The following is a 19,202-nucleotide window of genomic DNA, read 5'->3' as shown; positions in this document are numbered from 1 at the left end:
TATGTTTCAACAGGCTGTCATGTTCGACATTTGTTAATTCATATGACATCTGCAGTGATCCGTTAATTAGGCTGTGCCACCCATAATTCCGGAAACTGCTCTCCCTTTCCCAGGGCACATGCCTCTCTGGGTCTCTCACTCTCAAGACAGCCACACCAAGGAAGGAAGAAGTGCATGTGTGACTCCTTGCCCCAGGCGGCACCCTAGATTGTCCCAGGGGGTGTCTGTTTAGCACCTACTGACCTACATTGTTCGAATAATATGCTATTAATTTGAAGTGTCTTATCCTGGCCAGCTGCCACGAACAGGCCCAAACAGAAATTTAGGAATTTTTCAACACCACACCCAACAGTGAACTTTGATCTCCATCCAAAGTTTAATTACGTGGCAGTCTAGTACTTTTTACCTTAGGTACACACATCAGAAATCTAAGTCACTGGAGTGCTTTTGAGAGACTCCCACAACAGAAGATATGCTGCTTGGGAAGGCATTATTTGTGTATCCAACTGCAGCAATTTATGGGAGAAAACAGAGTTACCATGGATCTAATCTTATGTAAACGTTCTGGGACGACGCACATAATGAAAACGCAGCTGAATGCCCTTTTAAGTACCAAGTGGAATTGTGATTTGAGAGGCACATTAGGGCCTTTGTTTTTGTCTAAGGAGGTGACTTAGATGAGGAAACCCTACGACCATGGATTCTGACCTTTGTCAACAGCTTTTGAAACCTGTGCATTATAAAAAATACTCCAAATAAACTTCCCAAACATTAAAATGGTTTGCTCACTACTTTTTACAGATTTGTGACTAATGGTTGCATCTCATACAGCAACGTAATGGTCTAGTCAGTACTAGAATGGGCAATTTCTTCCTTTTTAAGCACTGCCTAGGAGCATTTTCTAATTTATATTTGTTTTCTCTGGTACATTTAGAATTATTGGGCTGCAGCCTAAGGCCAAATAAACTTAAAATTTGATTTAACTTCTGTGGCTATCAGCTCTTGCCTAAGTTCAGTTCAAAATCTCTGGTGGCTTGGTGTTTATAGTGGCTAACTAACTGGGTTAGTTTTTTTGCTTTTAACAAATGTCCCTTACATCCTTTAGAAATGCAAATGGTTAAGCAGTATACCAGAGCTTTAAATAAACAAATAAACCAGTCAACGCCAAAAGTATGAGATGGAGCACATTCAAGTGTGTGCTGTAATGCATATGTCCCTTGTGCCTTGGTGTACTTCTGCCTCTAGTCTACTGAGCTGGGGAGCCAGTGGTGAGGTAGCAAGAAAGTAACAGATGTCAGTGCAGATGTGACTGTATGTCACAGGCAGTATCATGCACATATAGACGTCTTATCTAACAGCCACTGACAGCCTTATCCTCCTGCAATTCCCTTATTTTCCACCTGATCTTTCAAGAGAACTACTGTATTGAATACACAGTAGCAGGGCTAGGAAAGATCTTTATCGAACATAGTGGGAAGCCAGTGAGAGTAAACAATGCCAAGCTAAGTGAATCAATGATCTGGCTCAATATAAGGCAGTTCCAGGCATCAATATGGCCAGTGTGAGCAACCCAATGCACAGCCTTAGTATTAAAAGCTTATTCAAAAACCTGAGTACAAACAAATTCGGAATTCTACAGCCAGCAAAATAGAAGGACGTTTAAAAATGCAGTCTGCCCTGGACAACCTCAAAGCATATGCTGAATAGAGATTGTGACTCAAATTCTTTTTCAACTGACCTTAATCCTAAGCATGTAACTTAAAAAGTAACCTAAATATTCTGCTAGTGCAACTCAATGACAAGAAACGTACATGAAGATGCTACCAAGCAACTCATTATGAAGAGTGAAGGAAGAAGAGAAGTTTCGTAGGATCGACTGTCCGTCATTTGACATGTGAAATCTCATTACAAGCAAGCTCAACTCTGAGGCTCGGAAAAGCATTTTGTATAAAGAGCAAAGTAACTGTTGTAGGGAAGCCAGATGGCAATGGTGTTCTGCTGAGCATCGTAAGTAAAAAGACTAATGCAGCCCTTGCATTATAAAGAATGACAGTGACCATCATAAAGAAGGATTTGAAACAGAGTTACTCCGGGTGGAGGACAGAAACCAAACCGCAGTCTCACATGCCACAGTACTACAGAAAATGAAATTAGTTTCGAATGCAGCTTATGATACATCATGGGAATCAGAACTGGGAGCAGAGAGATACCAAAACCCTGCTTGTATGGAGGACATTAGACTGAAGGTTTGGCAAAGTATCCACCAATAAGAACTGAGAATTAAGGCAAAGGCCTCATTGTCCTATATCACATCACAATGCGGGCACAGGTTGTAAACTATATGCAATCACTAAGATACCCAACTGCAGCCTCATTTATCAATTTTCAACATATAGCATTTTTAAAAAACACTTTTGTAGATGAAGAAACTGAGGTTAAGTGACTAATCTAGTAACAACAGCTAAGCAAGAGCTAAGCAGATTTTATGTTTGAGCATTTGGGTCTAATGTGAACCTACACACATGGTTAATGAAGACTCCAAAACATACTGGGACACAACACTATACAAGACATCAGACAAATGCCATTTGCATACAAACCAATATGTTCAGCCAGGCAGATGGGCAACAGAGAAAGCCCAGACATGAGAATGACATGTATAAGTCAATGTTTAAATCTTTCAAAATTAAATCAGACGTCTCAAAACACTCACATAAATTATACCTTTACAAAACACAACATTTTAAAGGGGACAGTTTAGCAATACCTTGTTGGAAAACAATCCCAAGGTACAAATGACAGCGTTCAATCTAGTAACTAGACAGAAGACAGGTTAATACAATGTATTTAATAATAAACTTCACAATTTAGAAAATTTGGCATTAGCATGTCTCAGTATTGAATGCTTCAGCAACTGGGTCAAGTTTCAAACAAGGGGGGGGAATGTGTTTCATGTGCTAATGCAGGAGATTGCAGACCTTGTCACCTACACACAAATACGGCATGCATTTAGCGGCCCTTAGAAACAACTTTCCAGACTTACCAAGCTTTGAAAATAAAGGATGCCAAAGTTCTACAGAAAGTTATGATACAGCTACTTACCCACAGGATTTAAACATAGTACACATAGTAGGCTTGATTCAGACTTAGCTGCACATACACCCCACTGAAATTAACAGCACAAATAAAGTCATGCCTTCGTTCCATTGATTTCAAAGTGCAACAAAGTCTGGATCCAATAGATAAATTTCTCTTTCTCTGGTGGCAGCTGTAAAATGTAGCCCATCAGCTATTCTCAAGACTAGATGATCAGCTACACCAGCCAGTCGCAGCTAGAAAAACCCACAAGTGACCAAGCCAAAACTATCATTCCGTAATATAATAGTGTGCCAATAGAGCAGAATCTGTAGTCAGGAAGTGCCATAGGTCAGTGGTAAAAAGCACATTGCTTGCATGCGGAATGTCCATGTTCTGCCACTCAGTGTGGACAACATTGAGGAAGAGGGACCAACACCCAACGTGTTAAAACAAATAGGGTGGTAGGAATGAAGTATAAATCCATAACCTGCCCATTTGTTATCACTGTTGAATATTTCACCTCTAATTCCTTTTCCCATCCTACTCAATCACCCCCTCTAATAACAATCTCAGCTGACGAGTGCTGACAGGGGGTTTTTTTTAAGCCAAAACGTGAGTGGACTGAGAAACAAAACAGAGATATCAGTGGGCTCATGGGGACCCCAAAACTTGCAGTAATTGAAAAAAAAAAATTGTGGGGAAAATCCACATGAGGACGCAGCATGTTCAGCAGTCACAGAATGCTGAATGCTTGTTAGGATAGGGGAGAACAAAGCCAGGGTAGCGGTAGAATGGAATATCCAGGAAGAGAACATGGCTGGTTGGAATACTTGTGAGTAATCCACACTGGAATAGTTTGCTGTAGGTCTCACTTCTTCCTTCTAATTGAGAACTCAGGTGGTTGAATGCTTTATCATTTAGGAAGAGAAACAGAGCCATACATAGGCAGGGGAGTGGTTTTTACCGGAAACTTTCTAGGTGTGCAGAAATATACATACTTGGAAATGAAAGGGTTTTTTATTTTTTAAAAATGCAAAAGCTTCTTTGACTAGAACCTATCACCTAACAGAATGCTACTGGCAGGTGAGTATATTGAGGGGGGCTCTAAATAAACTGTTAGGCAGACTGTGGAAGTCTACAAATTAAATATACAGTCAAAAGTAATTGGAACAAAAATTTCATGTCATTGAAAAAAGAAAAAAAAAGTAGGGAGAGTGGAAATGGACTTGTCATGTCCCTGACATTTTACACTACATATTCCAGAAAAGGAGGAATGGAACTGGTTTGGGGAGTTGCATAAGCAAATACAATTACACAACTCAGAATAGGAAAATGGTATTGTATTGTACTCGATATGTATGGCTGGAAAACTAATTACATCAATGAAAGTACAGAAACAAAAAACCAAATCATATAAATCAGAAGATGGCAGACCTGTAGACAAAGATCCACTCTGACTGCTCAGTCTTTCAAAAAAACACAAGAACCACCAACTCTTCAAGAGTTGATCACTCATAAAATGGACAATTGATAAAACAATCTCATTGAAAAATACTAAGCAGTCAAAACACTTATTTGTCTACTAGTGTGCAATCTTCTAATTTATTTATTTTTTGTATCTTCAATGATGATTACATTAGATAAATAGATAGATAGATGATAGACGGACCATGTTTATACTCTGGGTCTTGCAACTGTTCTTGCTTTGGCTTCTAAGGACCTTCATTTTTATTGTTCTTTATCTTGGGGAGGTGCATGCCATGAAGGAAACCCCTAGGAAAGTAAATGAGTACCTTTTACCTTTTCCATACTGGTAACAGGTAAACTGAATTTTTTGTGGATGCATGGACTAACAGGTTTCTGTTGGGCTAAAAACAATACACCCAACCCCCAGGCAAGGTCTGGATTTATTCTCACAAATGCTAAGCGGTAAGAACCACATTTCGCCAGATCAAATTTAACACCTTGGACATACAGACAACACAAAGTGTCGCTTGGCTTGCAATACCAGAAAGGTTAGCAGCTAAGAGTTAGATTTGACATCCAAATGACTAGCTGCTGCTAAATATGATGCAGCGCATTTGGAAGAGACAGAACTGCCAGGCAAGTTGATATACAGGGGCTGTGTGCATTCTATGATCAGATTGTGCAAGTGCAAAAATAATCTAGCACAGAATTCAGCATCCTGAAAATCTCAGCTCTTGATAAGCTACAAAGTATGAGCGGCATGTCTGTCAGTAATGCGAATTACATGTTTTCTCATAATTCCCCATGGGATTATGCCCCCACTTGAAGGTTGGTGGTGAAGGTTTTGCAGATAATGCATATGTCTGATGCCTGGTGAAGTCTCATGAGATTTCAAGTGATACAGGAGAGGGCTTCAAAATAAGCAAATATGTAAATTTTAATTGCAAGGCAGGATGCAGGATGTTGACAATTCTTGGCACAGTTCTGATTTTCAACCACAGTATATACACAGCCCCATGTTTGCCTGCATAGAGCCATTCCAGCAAAAGCACCCATGTGGCAAGTTAAGCACATTGTGTTTTGAAATATGAATTAATGTACAGTATTCTACTTATTTTATCACCATAATACAGTTGTCGATGGGCTAGCCTTCTAACTCTTGTCAAGTCTTGCTCAACTATATAACTAATTTAATAATAAGCTACAACTAGCACTGTCAATAGTTCTTAAACTGTGAATGTTGAGAAGGTACCAGGGGCTGATTCTTCAATGAAAGTAACCTATTAATGCTCTCCTTTAGCAATTTGGATGGAATTTATGAGGAGTGAAATGGAAAGTGCACAAGGCAGCTAGTTTTTGTTTCAGTTAAAGGCTTCTGTTTATAGCAAGTGTGATTAGCCTTTCCTAACTCAGTATCATTCACCCTCACCATTCTAGACTGATGTTTCCCAAAGAGAACAGAAATAAGAAATGAAATATACATCATAATGGGTTACTGATTAATGAATTCTGTGTTAAAAATACATTTGACCTTTTCTCATTCCTTTGTCCCACATGCCCTAGAATGGCACTTGGCCAGGGGCACTGTGGAGGATGCAAAATGGTGGTCAGTCTGTCAACATGGCCATTGCTGCTGCCACTTTTGTAGCAGCAAGCGGGGAAGGCGCGACTCAGAGAAAAAGAAACTATGCTACAGCCACTGCTGGCACAAGGAAGTGCTGAAGAATTTCTTCTCCCAATGAAGGAGTTTGGTGAAATGGTCCCCTCCCCTCTTTAATCATACAAGGGCAGTCAATTTGGAGGACATGGCCCAAGATATATGAACATATGCCAACCATTGAGAGGTTTAGATTAGGAAGGACCTTAAAAGAAGCACAAAATTGTAGAGTTGGAAGGGACCCCAAGAGTCATCTAGTCCAATTCCCTGCAATGCAGGAATGATGCTTTCTGTAATTTGTAGGCAGGATATCCAAAGCTAGACTTATGGTTAGTTTTAGATAGGGATACGAAGTGTGCTTGCACTTCCTAAATTAATAGGTACTCACTTTTTCCTGAAGTTATATAGCACAGTGGCTAACCTACAGTCCTCCAGATGTTATTGGACTACAACTCCCATCAGTCCCAGCCACCAGGAACAACAATGGGATGGGAACTGTAATCCAACAACTTCCAGAAGGCTACAGGTTAGCCACCAGTAGGAAACAACTTCATTACAACTAATGATAATCTAAAGGTTTTAGAGCAAAGCTGCCCTGATAAAGGTTTACCTTCCTCTTTTTCTCCCACACTTCCAGTGTGATCCTCTATCCCATAGCTTAATTTAAATAGGTTTCACTGGAGCCTAGTTTATACCGAATAAGGGACTCACCCATGTACTTATCCAACTGAATGGCAGTCTAAAAAAAAATGCAACACTTAAACTGAAAAACAAATATATGTTTCTTATTTTGCTTTTTGCAGCCATCTACTGTTTCAGGAAAAAACAAAAAGCATTGCTCACTGAAAAATAATGGTTAGAACTACATTTATGTCAGTTCACAAAAAATGAATTTAGGGGGTAATATCAATCTCTGATGTCCTGCTTGAGCAATGAGCTTCGTGCAAATGGAACTTAACTCTTGCTCTCCCCACACATTCTCAAAATCTGCTTCAAAAGGTGTGGGGAACTCTCTGGCACAGATGGGGGGTGGATTGCAGGCAGAGGAAAAAAACAATTGTTTCACATCCACTGGTATGACATTTACCTAATCCAGAGAAATAACACTTGTCTAGTTGAGAATGTTGTGGTTAATTGTTTAGTGGCACCCAATTCTTATATGGGGAAACGTTTGCAAGGAAGAAAGTCTGAAGTAAGCAGGTACTGAAAAGCAGAGTATAGTTATCATCCAAGTTACACAGGCGCACAAAAAAAGCTACAAATGTTACCCATGAAAGAATGCACCACAAACATCAGCATTTATTCATTTTTTAACGTTTTAGCAAAAATGACAAAGTACCCAAGCTCACTAGTTTTAACTTTTGTTAGCCTAGGCTTAAACATTACACATTTAGATGTCAAAACTGACTAAATTGCCAGCATTCATGCACAACTAGAAAACATCCTTAATTCGTTTAAACCAAAAATGCACCATCTGTAACATATTAACATTATTTCACTACTAAATATTGAAAGCTTGAAACTAAATCTGCCTCAGAAATGTTAAACTTCACAGTAGATTTAAACTACTAGTTGGCTCACATATCTATCAAACAAACAAACAAAAAAATCAAAAAAAGCAGGATTCATGCTAATGTTAGTGTACAATTTTGCCCTAGCGCTAATGCAGGGTAATTGTCCACCTAGAATCAGGTTTAATAAAAAGCAAAGTGCATACAGAAATTTACAACAATTTTAAGGACAAAAAATGGTCCTATTCATGTGGTCCCAGCAAATAAACGCAAAAGTCTGACAGTATCATGAGCTCCGATGAGCCGTTTATAAATACTTTAGATTACGTACAGTATAATGAAAAGAGTTCGTTTGAAATCTTCAAAAAAATGTTCCTGTTAATCCTCAAAGGGTGCTCGTTATAGCTTAACATTTCTGTTAAATGCGTGCGTTGAATTACTTGTTATCCAAGCGTAGCAGCTGCTCCTTACCATTTACTGTTAAAGACTTTAACTGGCCATCTTCTTCAACTTCTACTCTCTCTTGTCCATTCTCAACAATTCTGCAGGACAAAAATCCATTTAATAGTCTTTTCTGAAGTGTTTTTTTTTAAATAACAACCAGTTAGCACATGGATATCTTGTCCATAAAGTGATTACCACTGATTGGCATCAAATAGCAGCAGCTAAACTGGAAAGTTTCATTTTATGCAAAAGCTTAGAACAATTCTGACTGCTTATGTAAACTGAACCCCTTATGAAACCCTGAGCCACCATTTTAGCACAATTCCAATTTCAGCCAGATCCGACATCACAACTTCACATATTTATCACATCTCTAATCCACTAGGACTGGACATTTGGCACCTCAATCACAGGAATATTCAACTTATTCAAATACCACTAACACCACACTCAAAACTTGGGAAAATCAGAGGCATCAACCTGAAAACAGAGAACCTAAGCTTATTGGGAGCTGAGTGTGTCACTAATGTAAACAGAGTATATACACACACTTTGAAGTTAATTCTGGCTAGTGAAAGCATTTGTTTCCTTCCTTGGGCAAGTAATAAAGAGAGAAGCAATATATTTCTATAATTCTACGTCTTTAAAAATCTATTGACTACAGAAAACCAGTTACATAACTAACCTACTGAAAAATGTGAATTTAGATCACTGTACCTCTTTGTAGTAATTTTTCTGCCATTAACTATTTTAGTTGAAGTCGATACAGATTTGAAGCTGCCCATCCCGGTGCCACCAAACGATGTGGAGGAGAATGAAGTAAGGCCCCCATGTCCCAGAGAACCAAACGAAGTAAAACCTGGTAAGGGAATCAAAGTGTCAGAATGTACTTGAACCAAGGCAAAAAAAGGGGTACATCTCCCCCCACCAAAGGACCAACAGTTTTTCACTCCTGCTTTTTCCACAGATTAATAAACTCAGTAAAATTCAGAACTGATTTGTCAGGCCACTATGTGTAACCATGTCTATTAACTTCATATACCAGTTTATATCCTGATTCCAGCAATTTTAAACAACCGCCAATCGCTTAAATTTAGCTGTAGCTTTTCCTCAGCTTTCGATGCTCCAACTCAAAATGAAGTTTGGGTCCTTGAGATTATATTCTCATATAATGATACTAAGAAATTACCGTATTTTTCGCCCTATAGGACGCACTTTTTCCCCTCCAAAAATGAAGGGGAAATTTGGGTGCGTCCTATGGGGCAAATGCGGGCTTTTGCTGAAGCTTGGAGAGCGAGAGGGGTCGGTGCGCACCAACCCCTCTCGCTTGCCAGGCTTCAGAAACACATCCGCAGCCTAGGCAGCCCTGCGGGAGTTCCCGCAGGGCTGTCTAGGTTGCGGATGGCAGCCTGCTTCCCGGAGCGCCGGGTGCCCTGAAAGCAGAGCGCCCGGCCCTTCAGGAACACATCCGCAGCCTAGGCAGCCCTGCGGGGCTCCCTACGCTGCGGATAGCAGCCTGCTGCCCGGCGCGAGGGGCGCCCTGAAGCAGAGTGCCCCGCACGCCGGAGAGACATCCGCAGCGTGGGGAGCCCTGCAGGAGTTCCCCGCAGGGCTCCCCACGCTGCGGATAGCAGCCTGCCGCCCGGCGCGAAAGGTGCCCTGAAGCAGAGCGCCCCACACGCCGGACAGACATCGGCCAGCCCCACAAGCTCGGGGGACAGCAAGGAGGCGCAGCGCCGCCATCCCACTGTTCCTCGACCTGGTTCGGTTTCCCCAACCTGGTTTTGGGGGGGGGGGAATAAAGGAATTTTTTTTTCCTTTATTTCCCCCCAAAAAAACTACGTGCATCCTATGGGACGAAAAATATGGTACATTAACAGTAAACCACGAGATGTCTTGCTTGTGAAAGTTAAAATTATGTGATTCACTGGTTTAAACCTATGCTGCAAGCCTTTTGAAGAGCTGAAGACAGCATAATGACACATTTCCTAAAAGCTAGCTGGAATCCAAACTGTAATTTTATTTTTATGATGTAAACCACCCTGTGCTCTTCAGAGGAAGGGTGGTAATATTATTAGTATTAGTGTTAGTATTACTAATAATAGTTTACCCAATGTCACATGGAAAATCACTTTTGAAACTGATGAACTTTCCAGAAAACAAACTACAGGCAAGTTCAAATTCAAGCCTTTATGTGCATCTAAAATTGCTCTGGATTCAGCACTGTTTCCTTTCAGTTGTAGCTCAGGTGAAGGGAATCTGTGGTGCTCCAGAGGTTGCTATACTACAACTCCCACCAGCCTTGGGCAAGCACAGCCAATTTTCAGGGATGATGACTCCCAAATTTTCATGTCTTAACTAGCGGCTCATCGAACAATCCTACCATTTAGAGTTTAAACTTCACTCTAATTGGGAAATTGTCTACCTTCGCTGATTGAACTGAATTTAATTCACCTTACCCGTATCAAATGAAGAGAAACCACTCCCAAATGCAGGAAATCCACCAAAAGCGGAGAAAAAGGATCCACCACCTCTGTTCCTATTTCCACGTGGCCCTCGCCTATTGCCAAAGAAGTCATCAAAAGGATCTTCTGCAAATAAAAATAAAGTTTTAAAAATTATATACCAGTAAGCTTCAGTACTAAACACTCCCAAGTAAGGTACAAAATTAGTGACTTTTTAAGTATTAAAGACAACCAAGCCAGTGCTTGCTGTCTACTTGCAATATCACACACTTTCCATCTTTAACAAACATTAGTTCTCCAACTGCCAGATGCATGGAGCGGTCTCTGCTTTTCAGTGCAATCTTATGCATGTATACATAGAAGTATATCTCATTGTGTTCATGAAAGTCTGCACAGGCTTTACAGCCTTTGTGATCTTTTTCTCCCTATCGGAAGGGATGCAGCTGATTTTGTGGAAAGGTTCAATATCACTGCAGGTAGTTCATTTTTAATTCAGCATTGCCATTTAGTGAAATACATTATATATTCAAAATCCTGAAAGTATAACTACTAAACTCTGTTAAAGGAGATGAATCTGGTTTTCTAGATTCACTTTATCTTAAAAGCCTTCACAAAGACTACAGATCATAACAGAGCATTAGAAAACCCACAATGGATGTGCTTGAAGGAACCAAGCAAGAAAATTTCTGGCAATGTGAAGTTAAAGTAGTTGGCATTTTGAAAGCTCAATGGTGATTTTATATGTTGCATTATCTCTTTTAAAATTGAGGGCTAGTCTTTCCTCTCTGAAACCAGATGTATTGTAGAAGCCATGTCTTCCCGAAATAAACTTAAATGGCCCATTATATCTGATTGTGAGCGTATATGAAATCCTTGAGTACTACCTGAATGCTAAACTTATACTCCAAGAACTTTACTATAGTCGGTACAAGTAAGTTGTATCAATATGCATGAAGTGTTTGAAGATGCATCAAGCAGACATATGAACTATGAACATACTAGGAATAACAAACAGGAATTGATTATATAGTGCTCTAACTTTTTTTATTAAAAAACAAAAACCATTTTAGTGACACATGCACCCATTTTGATAGGGGAAGTATTTTCATGAAACTTTTGTAAAGTAGTGTTTTGAAACTTATGTATATGCTATGCTAAGTGGCATTATTTATTTATTTATTTATTTCATTTATGTATCGCTTTTCTGCCAAAGCATCCAATGAAGCTTACCATTTTAAAATAATAAAACAAACAAATGGTGTAAATTATATGCTTGTAGGTGCTTTGAGGTGTTTTTCTACAATCGAGTGGTATATAAATGTTGTTATGCAATATATAAACAATTTGTAAAAAGTGAGTTTTCAGTCCTTGCAGATTTTTAAGAGGAACATATTATTATAAAATATGAACAAGGCCAAAGGGGGGAAAAACAGGTTAAGAAATGGAATTCAACAACTATATGAAAATGAATGGCTGAACATGGAAGGCTGGATCCAGACTACCTTAGCTGAATCAGAGTCCCACTGAAATTATGAAACATTAGGCAATGAGTTCAACAGGACTAACGTGCAACCAACAATCTAGATCCTACCCAGAATGCATAGCATTTACATATGCACAAAACCCAGGAACCTTTTTGGCAGAGGAAAAAGTCTGTGTGCCAAGTCAAAAGTACCCTGTGGCACAGGAGAAACTTGTTGCTTCCACATGTATTATGTCACTCCAGTTAAAATGCAGTTTTCCGGTATCAGTAGCATCTCTTATTTCCCCAGCTTCAAAACTTATCTAAATCAAAGAGTGCCTGAGAACAAGTTCCAAGCTGCATGATATATATATATATATATATATATATATATATATATATATATCCCATATTCTTATTCTTAGGGGCTCAGGGAAAAGTTGCTGAGCTTTTCTAAGGGGGAAAGTTGAACACCAAAAAATATCACTTAAAAAGATCCATCTTCTGTTCTGGGGATCGTGGAACAATGGAGGGCGGGCTGAGGCCAAATTTTACTTTAACCAGTGATCGACCACGATCTACCAAAACCTCCCAGGGATCTACCAGTAGATCACGATCAACCTGTTGGACATCCCTGCATATATTACTGCCTGTTCACACACTATAAACGTAATGTATCTTACAAGGATACTTGTTTGAGCTCATATAAAGTGATAAAGTGTAGTCAATGTTTGCAGGCATCATGAACATTCACCAGTCAGGCAGCCTAATGTGGCTGCAGCTGTGAAAACGTGACAGAAACCCCAGCTTTGCTGACAGCATACAAAATAGGCCTTAGGGAGGCATTCCTGAAATTTGCAACTTGAAACATACTTACTAGGATTTAATTTATATACCCAGATTCAGATACATAATCTCATAGGCATCCAATTATTTGGGCTTAAGTGACATCATTTTACAGCATGGGGAACATGTGCTCCATCCCCTTCAGAAGTAAGGAGAGCAAGATGGATAAAAACCTGGGACCATTATGCTTTTGGGGTGATATACGTTCAATACCATCTGTCTGTCTTGGATGTATACTAAATTTTTGTTCAAGGGAGTTTTCTTTGGTAGCTCTTTCTCTTCAACCTAATTTGACAATGGCAACAAAGCAAAAAACCCTCTCTGAAAGGTCACTCATTCCCCTACTTCCAAAATCATACATCATTTCAAAAGAGGATGAAGAACACCTTGTTCATGAGTGAAAACCAGCCATACAAAATATGGAACATATCTAGAATTAGTTGTCAAATTAAGTGAATTTGTTTTTAATTATTCCTGTTATTACTGCCTCCCATGGGAGTAAAACCCATATAACTATCTGCTGTGTGAAGTACTTTCTTTCACTTGTCCTCAATCTTCGAACTTCAGATTCCTTGGACGTCCCATGATTTCTAGTGTGGTGAGGGAGGAAAAAATTCCCCTATTCACTTTCTCCATGCCAGGCATAATTTTATCAACTTCAATTGTGTCACTTCTTATTCACCTTTCTCTAAACTAAAAAGTCCCAAACACTGCAATCTTTCTTCACAGGGGAGTTGCCCGACCCCATCAATCATTTTGGAGGCCTTTTTCCAACTTTACAGTGTCATTTTTGAGGTGCAGCAACCAGAACTGTCGTGTTTTCCAAATGCAGTTGCATCATAGATTTGTATAATGGTTCTAGGTTTTCAACCACTGTTGTACTGTTGGTAAAAACAATGGTGTCTGTTGCTGCTACACAATTCACTTGGTCGTTAATCACACTAATTAATTTGACCAACATCTTTCCAATAGGGCTTAACAGTACATCTGTAAATCAAACAAGCCCATAACCTTCAAGCTCCCATACTGCTAATTCTTATCTTTGTAAATGTCCAAATTGAAAAATGGAGATGAAAGCTGCAAAAAAAAATCTCTTCTGCTGGATAAGCCTGAGGCTAAGTCAACAGCAACATGGGCAAAAGAATTAACAGTGGCCTTCAGTTGCAACTGTTTAAGATTTTGCCCAGAATCCTGAATCCACTTAACTCTCAAATAATCCATATTGGGTGGTATAGTCCTACTTAACATAAATGCACTGAAGTTAATGGACACGGCCAGCTTAAGTTTATTAATTTCAGTGGCTCTACTCTGAATAGGACTTATAACCCATTAGGTTCAAAACTACCAAAATGTATTTGCAGGGCACTGCAGCTGGCTTAGAAAGACACAGAACCCTAAAGAGACCACGGCACCAAGTAAACCTAATCAAATTTCCAAGAAAACAATACAGTGGACCCTCCGGATACGAATTCCCATCATCCCTGACCACTGGTCCGGTTAGCTAGAGATGATGGGAATTGTAGTCCCAAACATCTGGAGAGCTGGAGTTTGCCTATGCCTGATCTAGACCAACTAACTGCAACGGAGACTTAATTCCACATAGCACACATTTTTCCCTAGAGGATTTATTCTGGATAAATCAAGTTAAATATTTTCTTGTAAAATTGTATGAATATGAAAATAAGGGTCAATGAAAAATGAGTTGGAGTAGCCCTCCGACCCTTGAATGCAATTATATTAGGGGTATGCACATATATGAGTGCTTACGCATACTGCTAAAAGGCATAGCACACGTCTATGTGCTATCATCATAAAGGGTAACAATGTTAGCTAAACTATCTCTAGCTAAACAATGTATAGCTAAACTATACATGAAAACAAGCATTAGTGCTTTGGTAGGATATTTCCCAAGCACTACAAATGAGACAAAAAGCTTGGAAAGATTGTTCATGTATTAAAACTTGAGAACACATCCCTTTTCAGCTGAATGCACTATCAGGTAAACCACTAATGCAACAGTCTAAATTATTCCTGCTAAAGTGATTTGACTCACTAGCAAACTATGAAGGTCACTTGTGTAAACATGAACAATATTATATTACTGCCCACTATTATGCATCTATATATAACCAAGTTTTTTCCCGCTTTTTTCTTTTAAGTTACCTGGTCATTTGCTTAGAACACATTGTCATACTCAACCCTATAGGATTATGAATGTAAAGTGGAAGGAGGCCTGAAGCTACCCCTATTCTGTCCATATTAAAATTACTGTAACTGGGTGAGACTCAAGCCTTCACTTCCATAAGTAAAGGTACCCCTGCCCATACGGGCCAGTCTTGACAGACTCTAGGGTTGTGCGCTCATCTCACTCTAAAGGCAGGGAGCCAGCGCTGTCCGCAGACACTTCCGGATCACATGGCCAGCGTGACAAGCTGCATCTGGCAAGCCAGCGCAGCACACGGAACGCCGTTTACCTTCCCGCTAGTAAGCGGTCCCTATTTATCTACTTGCACCCGGGGCTGCTTTCGAACTGCTAGGTTGGCAGGCGCTGGGACCGAGCGACGGGAGCGCACCCGCTGCGGAGATTCGAACCGCCGACCTTTCGATCGGCAAGTCCTAGGCGCTGAGGCTTTAACCCACAGCGCCACCTGCGTCCCCTTCACTTCCATAGGCACACCAAATTACCTTCTCTTACCATTCAGCAACACTGAGCTCTTGGGAAAAGTGTACTTCATCCCATTCAGTTCTAGCTCTGTATGCCTTTGCATCAACGTACTTAATTCACCAGGTATTCTTTTCCATTCAAATTATTTGACCTCATCTGTCTACATGCCTAGCAGCTAGTGTGATAGTGCTCCAAATATCATACACATGATTTGTAGAAAAACTAAATTGTAGAGAACAGAGTTTAAACCTTAACTTGCACATAGTTAATTTTAACCTTTGCTTTGTGCTTGTTTCTGTGAGATGCTCAAGTTACGCAGGTCAGCATGTCCTAAAATCAAAACCCAAGATAACTCTGATTTTGACATGTGTTGAGTGACGTATTCCACCCTACAGTGATAATCCATAATCTTAATGTGAAAACTTTTTGTAAACACTAAATATATGCAATGCAGAACTATGCGGTCACAACAAGGTGCTTAGGAAATTATTTGGGGATCTTTTATCTCTTCCCCTGTCTGCAGAGCCCCCCAATTGCAGATACCATGCAACTATATACTGAAGCAGGCAATACCTTATCTTAAGAGAGTTATCCATTTGCAAATCTCTCACTGTCCTTCCAGTGCCAGTTAGTAGAGGAATAAGACAGTTTCCACTGAATGGGATGCACTGAATTGACAGATAACATGAAGATCACTGGCTTAGCTGATAGCAGTCAGCATGTTTGTCCTTTTTAACCTCACCTACCACATGTTCACTTTGAGCCAACTTGTTTTATTTCTATGGCAATGCTTCTGAAAAGTTCACCTGTGTATGCTCTGTAATGCAGTAGGGCTAAAATGGACAGCGATTAAGGTGTGTGTGAGAAAGCAAATGCACAAATAATGCTTTGCATTGATATGGGCCTCATATAGTGTGAACAGGAGTGTGTGAATCTGAACTTGTGATAAGGTTGCTCTCTGTAGAGCATGGCATACGTACAAGGTTGGCACAACTTAAACATGACAGTAAACCCTCCAGGATAAAATTTGGTGACCCTGGAGCAGGCCTGATACCAAGCCTCCTGAAAGGCATTCAGACATATTTTGAGTTCACCCACATCTGACCTAAAGATTAATACATGCAAATTTAATTGCCAAGCACAGGATACTCAACTCCTCAATCTACACAAGGTGATTTGAAGGCAGATAGCAGACAGATGGCCAGAGTCAGATAAATGGCTCACTATCAAAGTTGGTTAAACAAACAAGATGGCCAGTTTTCAGTCCTCTTCTGGCTAGGATGGGCAAGGTGAGAAATGGGCAGGAACTCTGAGGGAAAGACAGAAATTTCTTATCTCTAAGCCCGTCCTACTAGGAGACATTGGTGACCTGCTTAATTTGTAACTTTGCTGTCTTAAGCAGCACTTACTTACTCTGCCGCTCCTATGTCATATAATAAACCAAACTTTCTTTATTCCTGTGTGAGAGCTTCTTGTGGGTATAAGGTTAAGGGTTAACACACATCCATAACAAGGGCTGCACACATGTGAATCCAGGCACTTGTTACAACAGTATCAAGAAACTTCCATATCACAGAAAAGATACAATATTGATGTTTGGAGAAAGAATATGTGTTGACCACAAAAATGTGCTACTTTATTCGCAACAGAAACATACTGGTGATCTGCTTAATAAGGCAACAAAATAGATTAATTAGGTGTCAAGCGTATAGACAACTCTCCCCACCAAAACCCAACTGTGTAGAAAGATACTCTTCAATATGGTTAGAGCTGTTTTGACCCCAAAGGAAACAAGCTTTGCAATTAAACCAAGGCAGCTAAAAATCTGCTCATCTGTTAACACCCCTTCAGTACAATTATGAAATACTTGGAAAACCAAGCAGCAGCAATTTCAGCAACCATTTTGAAGGGGATACAATTTGATTACAACTTCTTTGATTTGAACACATATTTATATACAAGCTCTCAGACTGCTTGAATGAGACCACCACAAAGTAATTTCATTCATTAATGTTGATCTATTTGCGCCGCTCTATTAACATCTCAAAGGAAAAATAAGTACCGTATTTTTTGCTCTATAAGACTCACTTTTTCCCTCCTAAAAAGTAAGGGGAAATGTGTGTGCGTCTTACGGAGCAAATGCAGTCTGCGCAGCAATCCCAGAAGCCGGAACATCAAGAGGGATTGCTGCTTTCACTGCGCAGCAATCCCTCTTGCTGTTCTGGCTTCTGAGATTCAGAATATTTTTTTTCTTGTTTTCCTCCTCCAAAAACTAGGTGCGTCTTGTGGTCTGGTGCGTCTTATAGAGCGAAAAATACGGTAATTTTACAGTACTTCAACACAGAAGGCCAATTCATTATTAAGGCTAACGGATATTATTCTACACTGCTTTGAAGGGGTCCCCAAACAGAGGCACTTTTAGAAATCTAAGAAACTGTGCACCACAAAATACTCATTTCACAGGAGAAAAACTGGCGATGCTTAGAACTACTAACAAATACAAACAGCACAGACAAAAAAAGGAGGCAACATCTCCTCAAATATAGGCACAACACCCTCCCAAACAACTTTTTTAAAAACCCTAGCTAAACACCTCCATGGTTACAAAAAAAAGGCAGAATTCAATTTCAAAAATGAAATGCGGAGGGGCAAAGGGCTATAATAGGCACATAAGCCTATATAATGTACAAAGCCATCTACATAAAAGCAAGCATTCAGGATCTGCTAAATATTCTGAGCATTCCCAAAGCTTGTAAGAGCTTGAAGTATTGTTGTATTCAAACCAAAGTATTACTAAATTACTTTGTACTCCACAACTAAGCGCCCTCAGAAAAGTAAAGAGACATTTTAGATAAATAATTTATTAATTTTAATGTTTCCTGTCAGTAGAATTCCTCCAACTCTGATCCTATACTTATTTCTTCTTCCAGCTCCTCCAAGGTTATACTGCTAGGCTCTTCTGTCCACTCTTCTGACACTAAACTCACTTCCTCCTCAAATGACTCTTCTGCTACTCCTTCAGAGTCCTCCTCCTCCACTAGTAGTTCTTCCAACTCAATAGATCCTTCATCATATTCTTCAAAGACCTCAATAAAATCTTCACAATATTCTTCATAAAGCTCTTCCTCTAGCACTTCCTCCAGCTCCTCTGCCACTTCTATTGACTCATAACTACACTCATCCTCCAGCTCCTCTATAGACCTTTCTTCTGATCCTTCATTAGACTCCTCTGGCAGCCAAGTGATAATCATTGAGTAGGTATCTACAAAAAGTACCAATTGCAGTTAAGTCAATTCATTAATTTGTTATTCAATATTTTGAGTTGCAATACCTTAATTTATGAATTAAATGAACTTTTACATGTGAAGCCTCATAACTTTAAACAGTTATGTAATACTAAGCTTTGACAACTGAAACTCTTTTCATAGACCAAGAGTCTCATGCTCTAACGAATGAACTACCGTAGCTGACCAATGAATGATAAATTAGATACTATAGTTCAGTGATCAATTGTCAGACTGGTGGATCTCAATGGAGGTAGCAGTTTAAGAGCTTTGTTCAAGTTGATTTCTGACACTTGCTAGTAAAGATACAGAAGTTTCCCACT

The 19,202-nt window shown here is 39.7% G+C and overlaps 1 protein-coding gene across 3 annotated transcripts in view; it reads right to left on the bottom strand.

Annotated features, from left to right (window-relative positions):
- The window catches only part of DNAJB6 (DnaJ heat shock protein family (Hsp40) member B6), a 64,067-nt gene that overhangs the window by 28,251 nt on the left and 16,614 nt on the right, over window positions 1-19,202 (bottom strand). The window contains exons 6-8 of one of the 3 annotated variants that reach the window (XM_080974261.1): window positions 10,617-10,748; window positions 8,875-9,016; window positions 8,185-8,255 (exon numbers count right to left, since the gene is read on the bottom strand). In XM_080974261.1, the coding sequence (XP_080830387.1) occupies window positions 8,185-8,255; window positions 8,875-9,016; window positions 10,617-10,748 (345 nt within the window). Of the gene's footprint in view, window positions 1-7,481; window positions 8,256-8,874; window positions 9,017-10,616; window positions 10,749-18,440; window positions 18,858-19,202 lie in introns of those variants that run through there. The other 2 variants (XM_080974262.1, XM_080974263.1) reach the window with 2 other exon arrangements.

The sequence above is a fragment of the Podarcis pityusensis genome (genome assembly GCF_964106645.2).
Source record: "Podarcis pityusensis genome assembly, chromosome: 12".
Taxonomy (NCBI): Eukaryota; Metazoa; Chordata; class Lepidosauria; order Squamata; family Lacertidae; genus Podarcis; species Podarcis pityusensis.
This window is presented reverse-complemented; position numbering and strand designations above follow the sequence as displayed.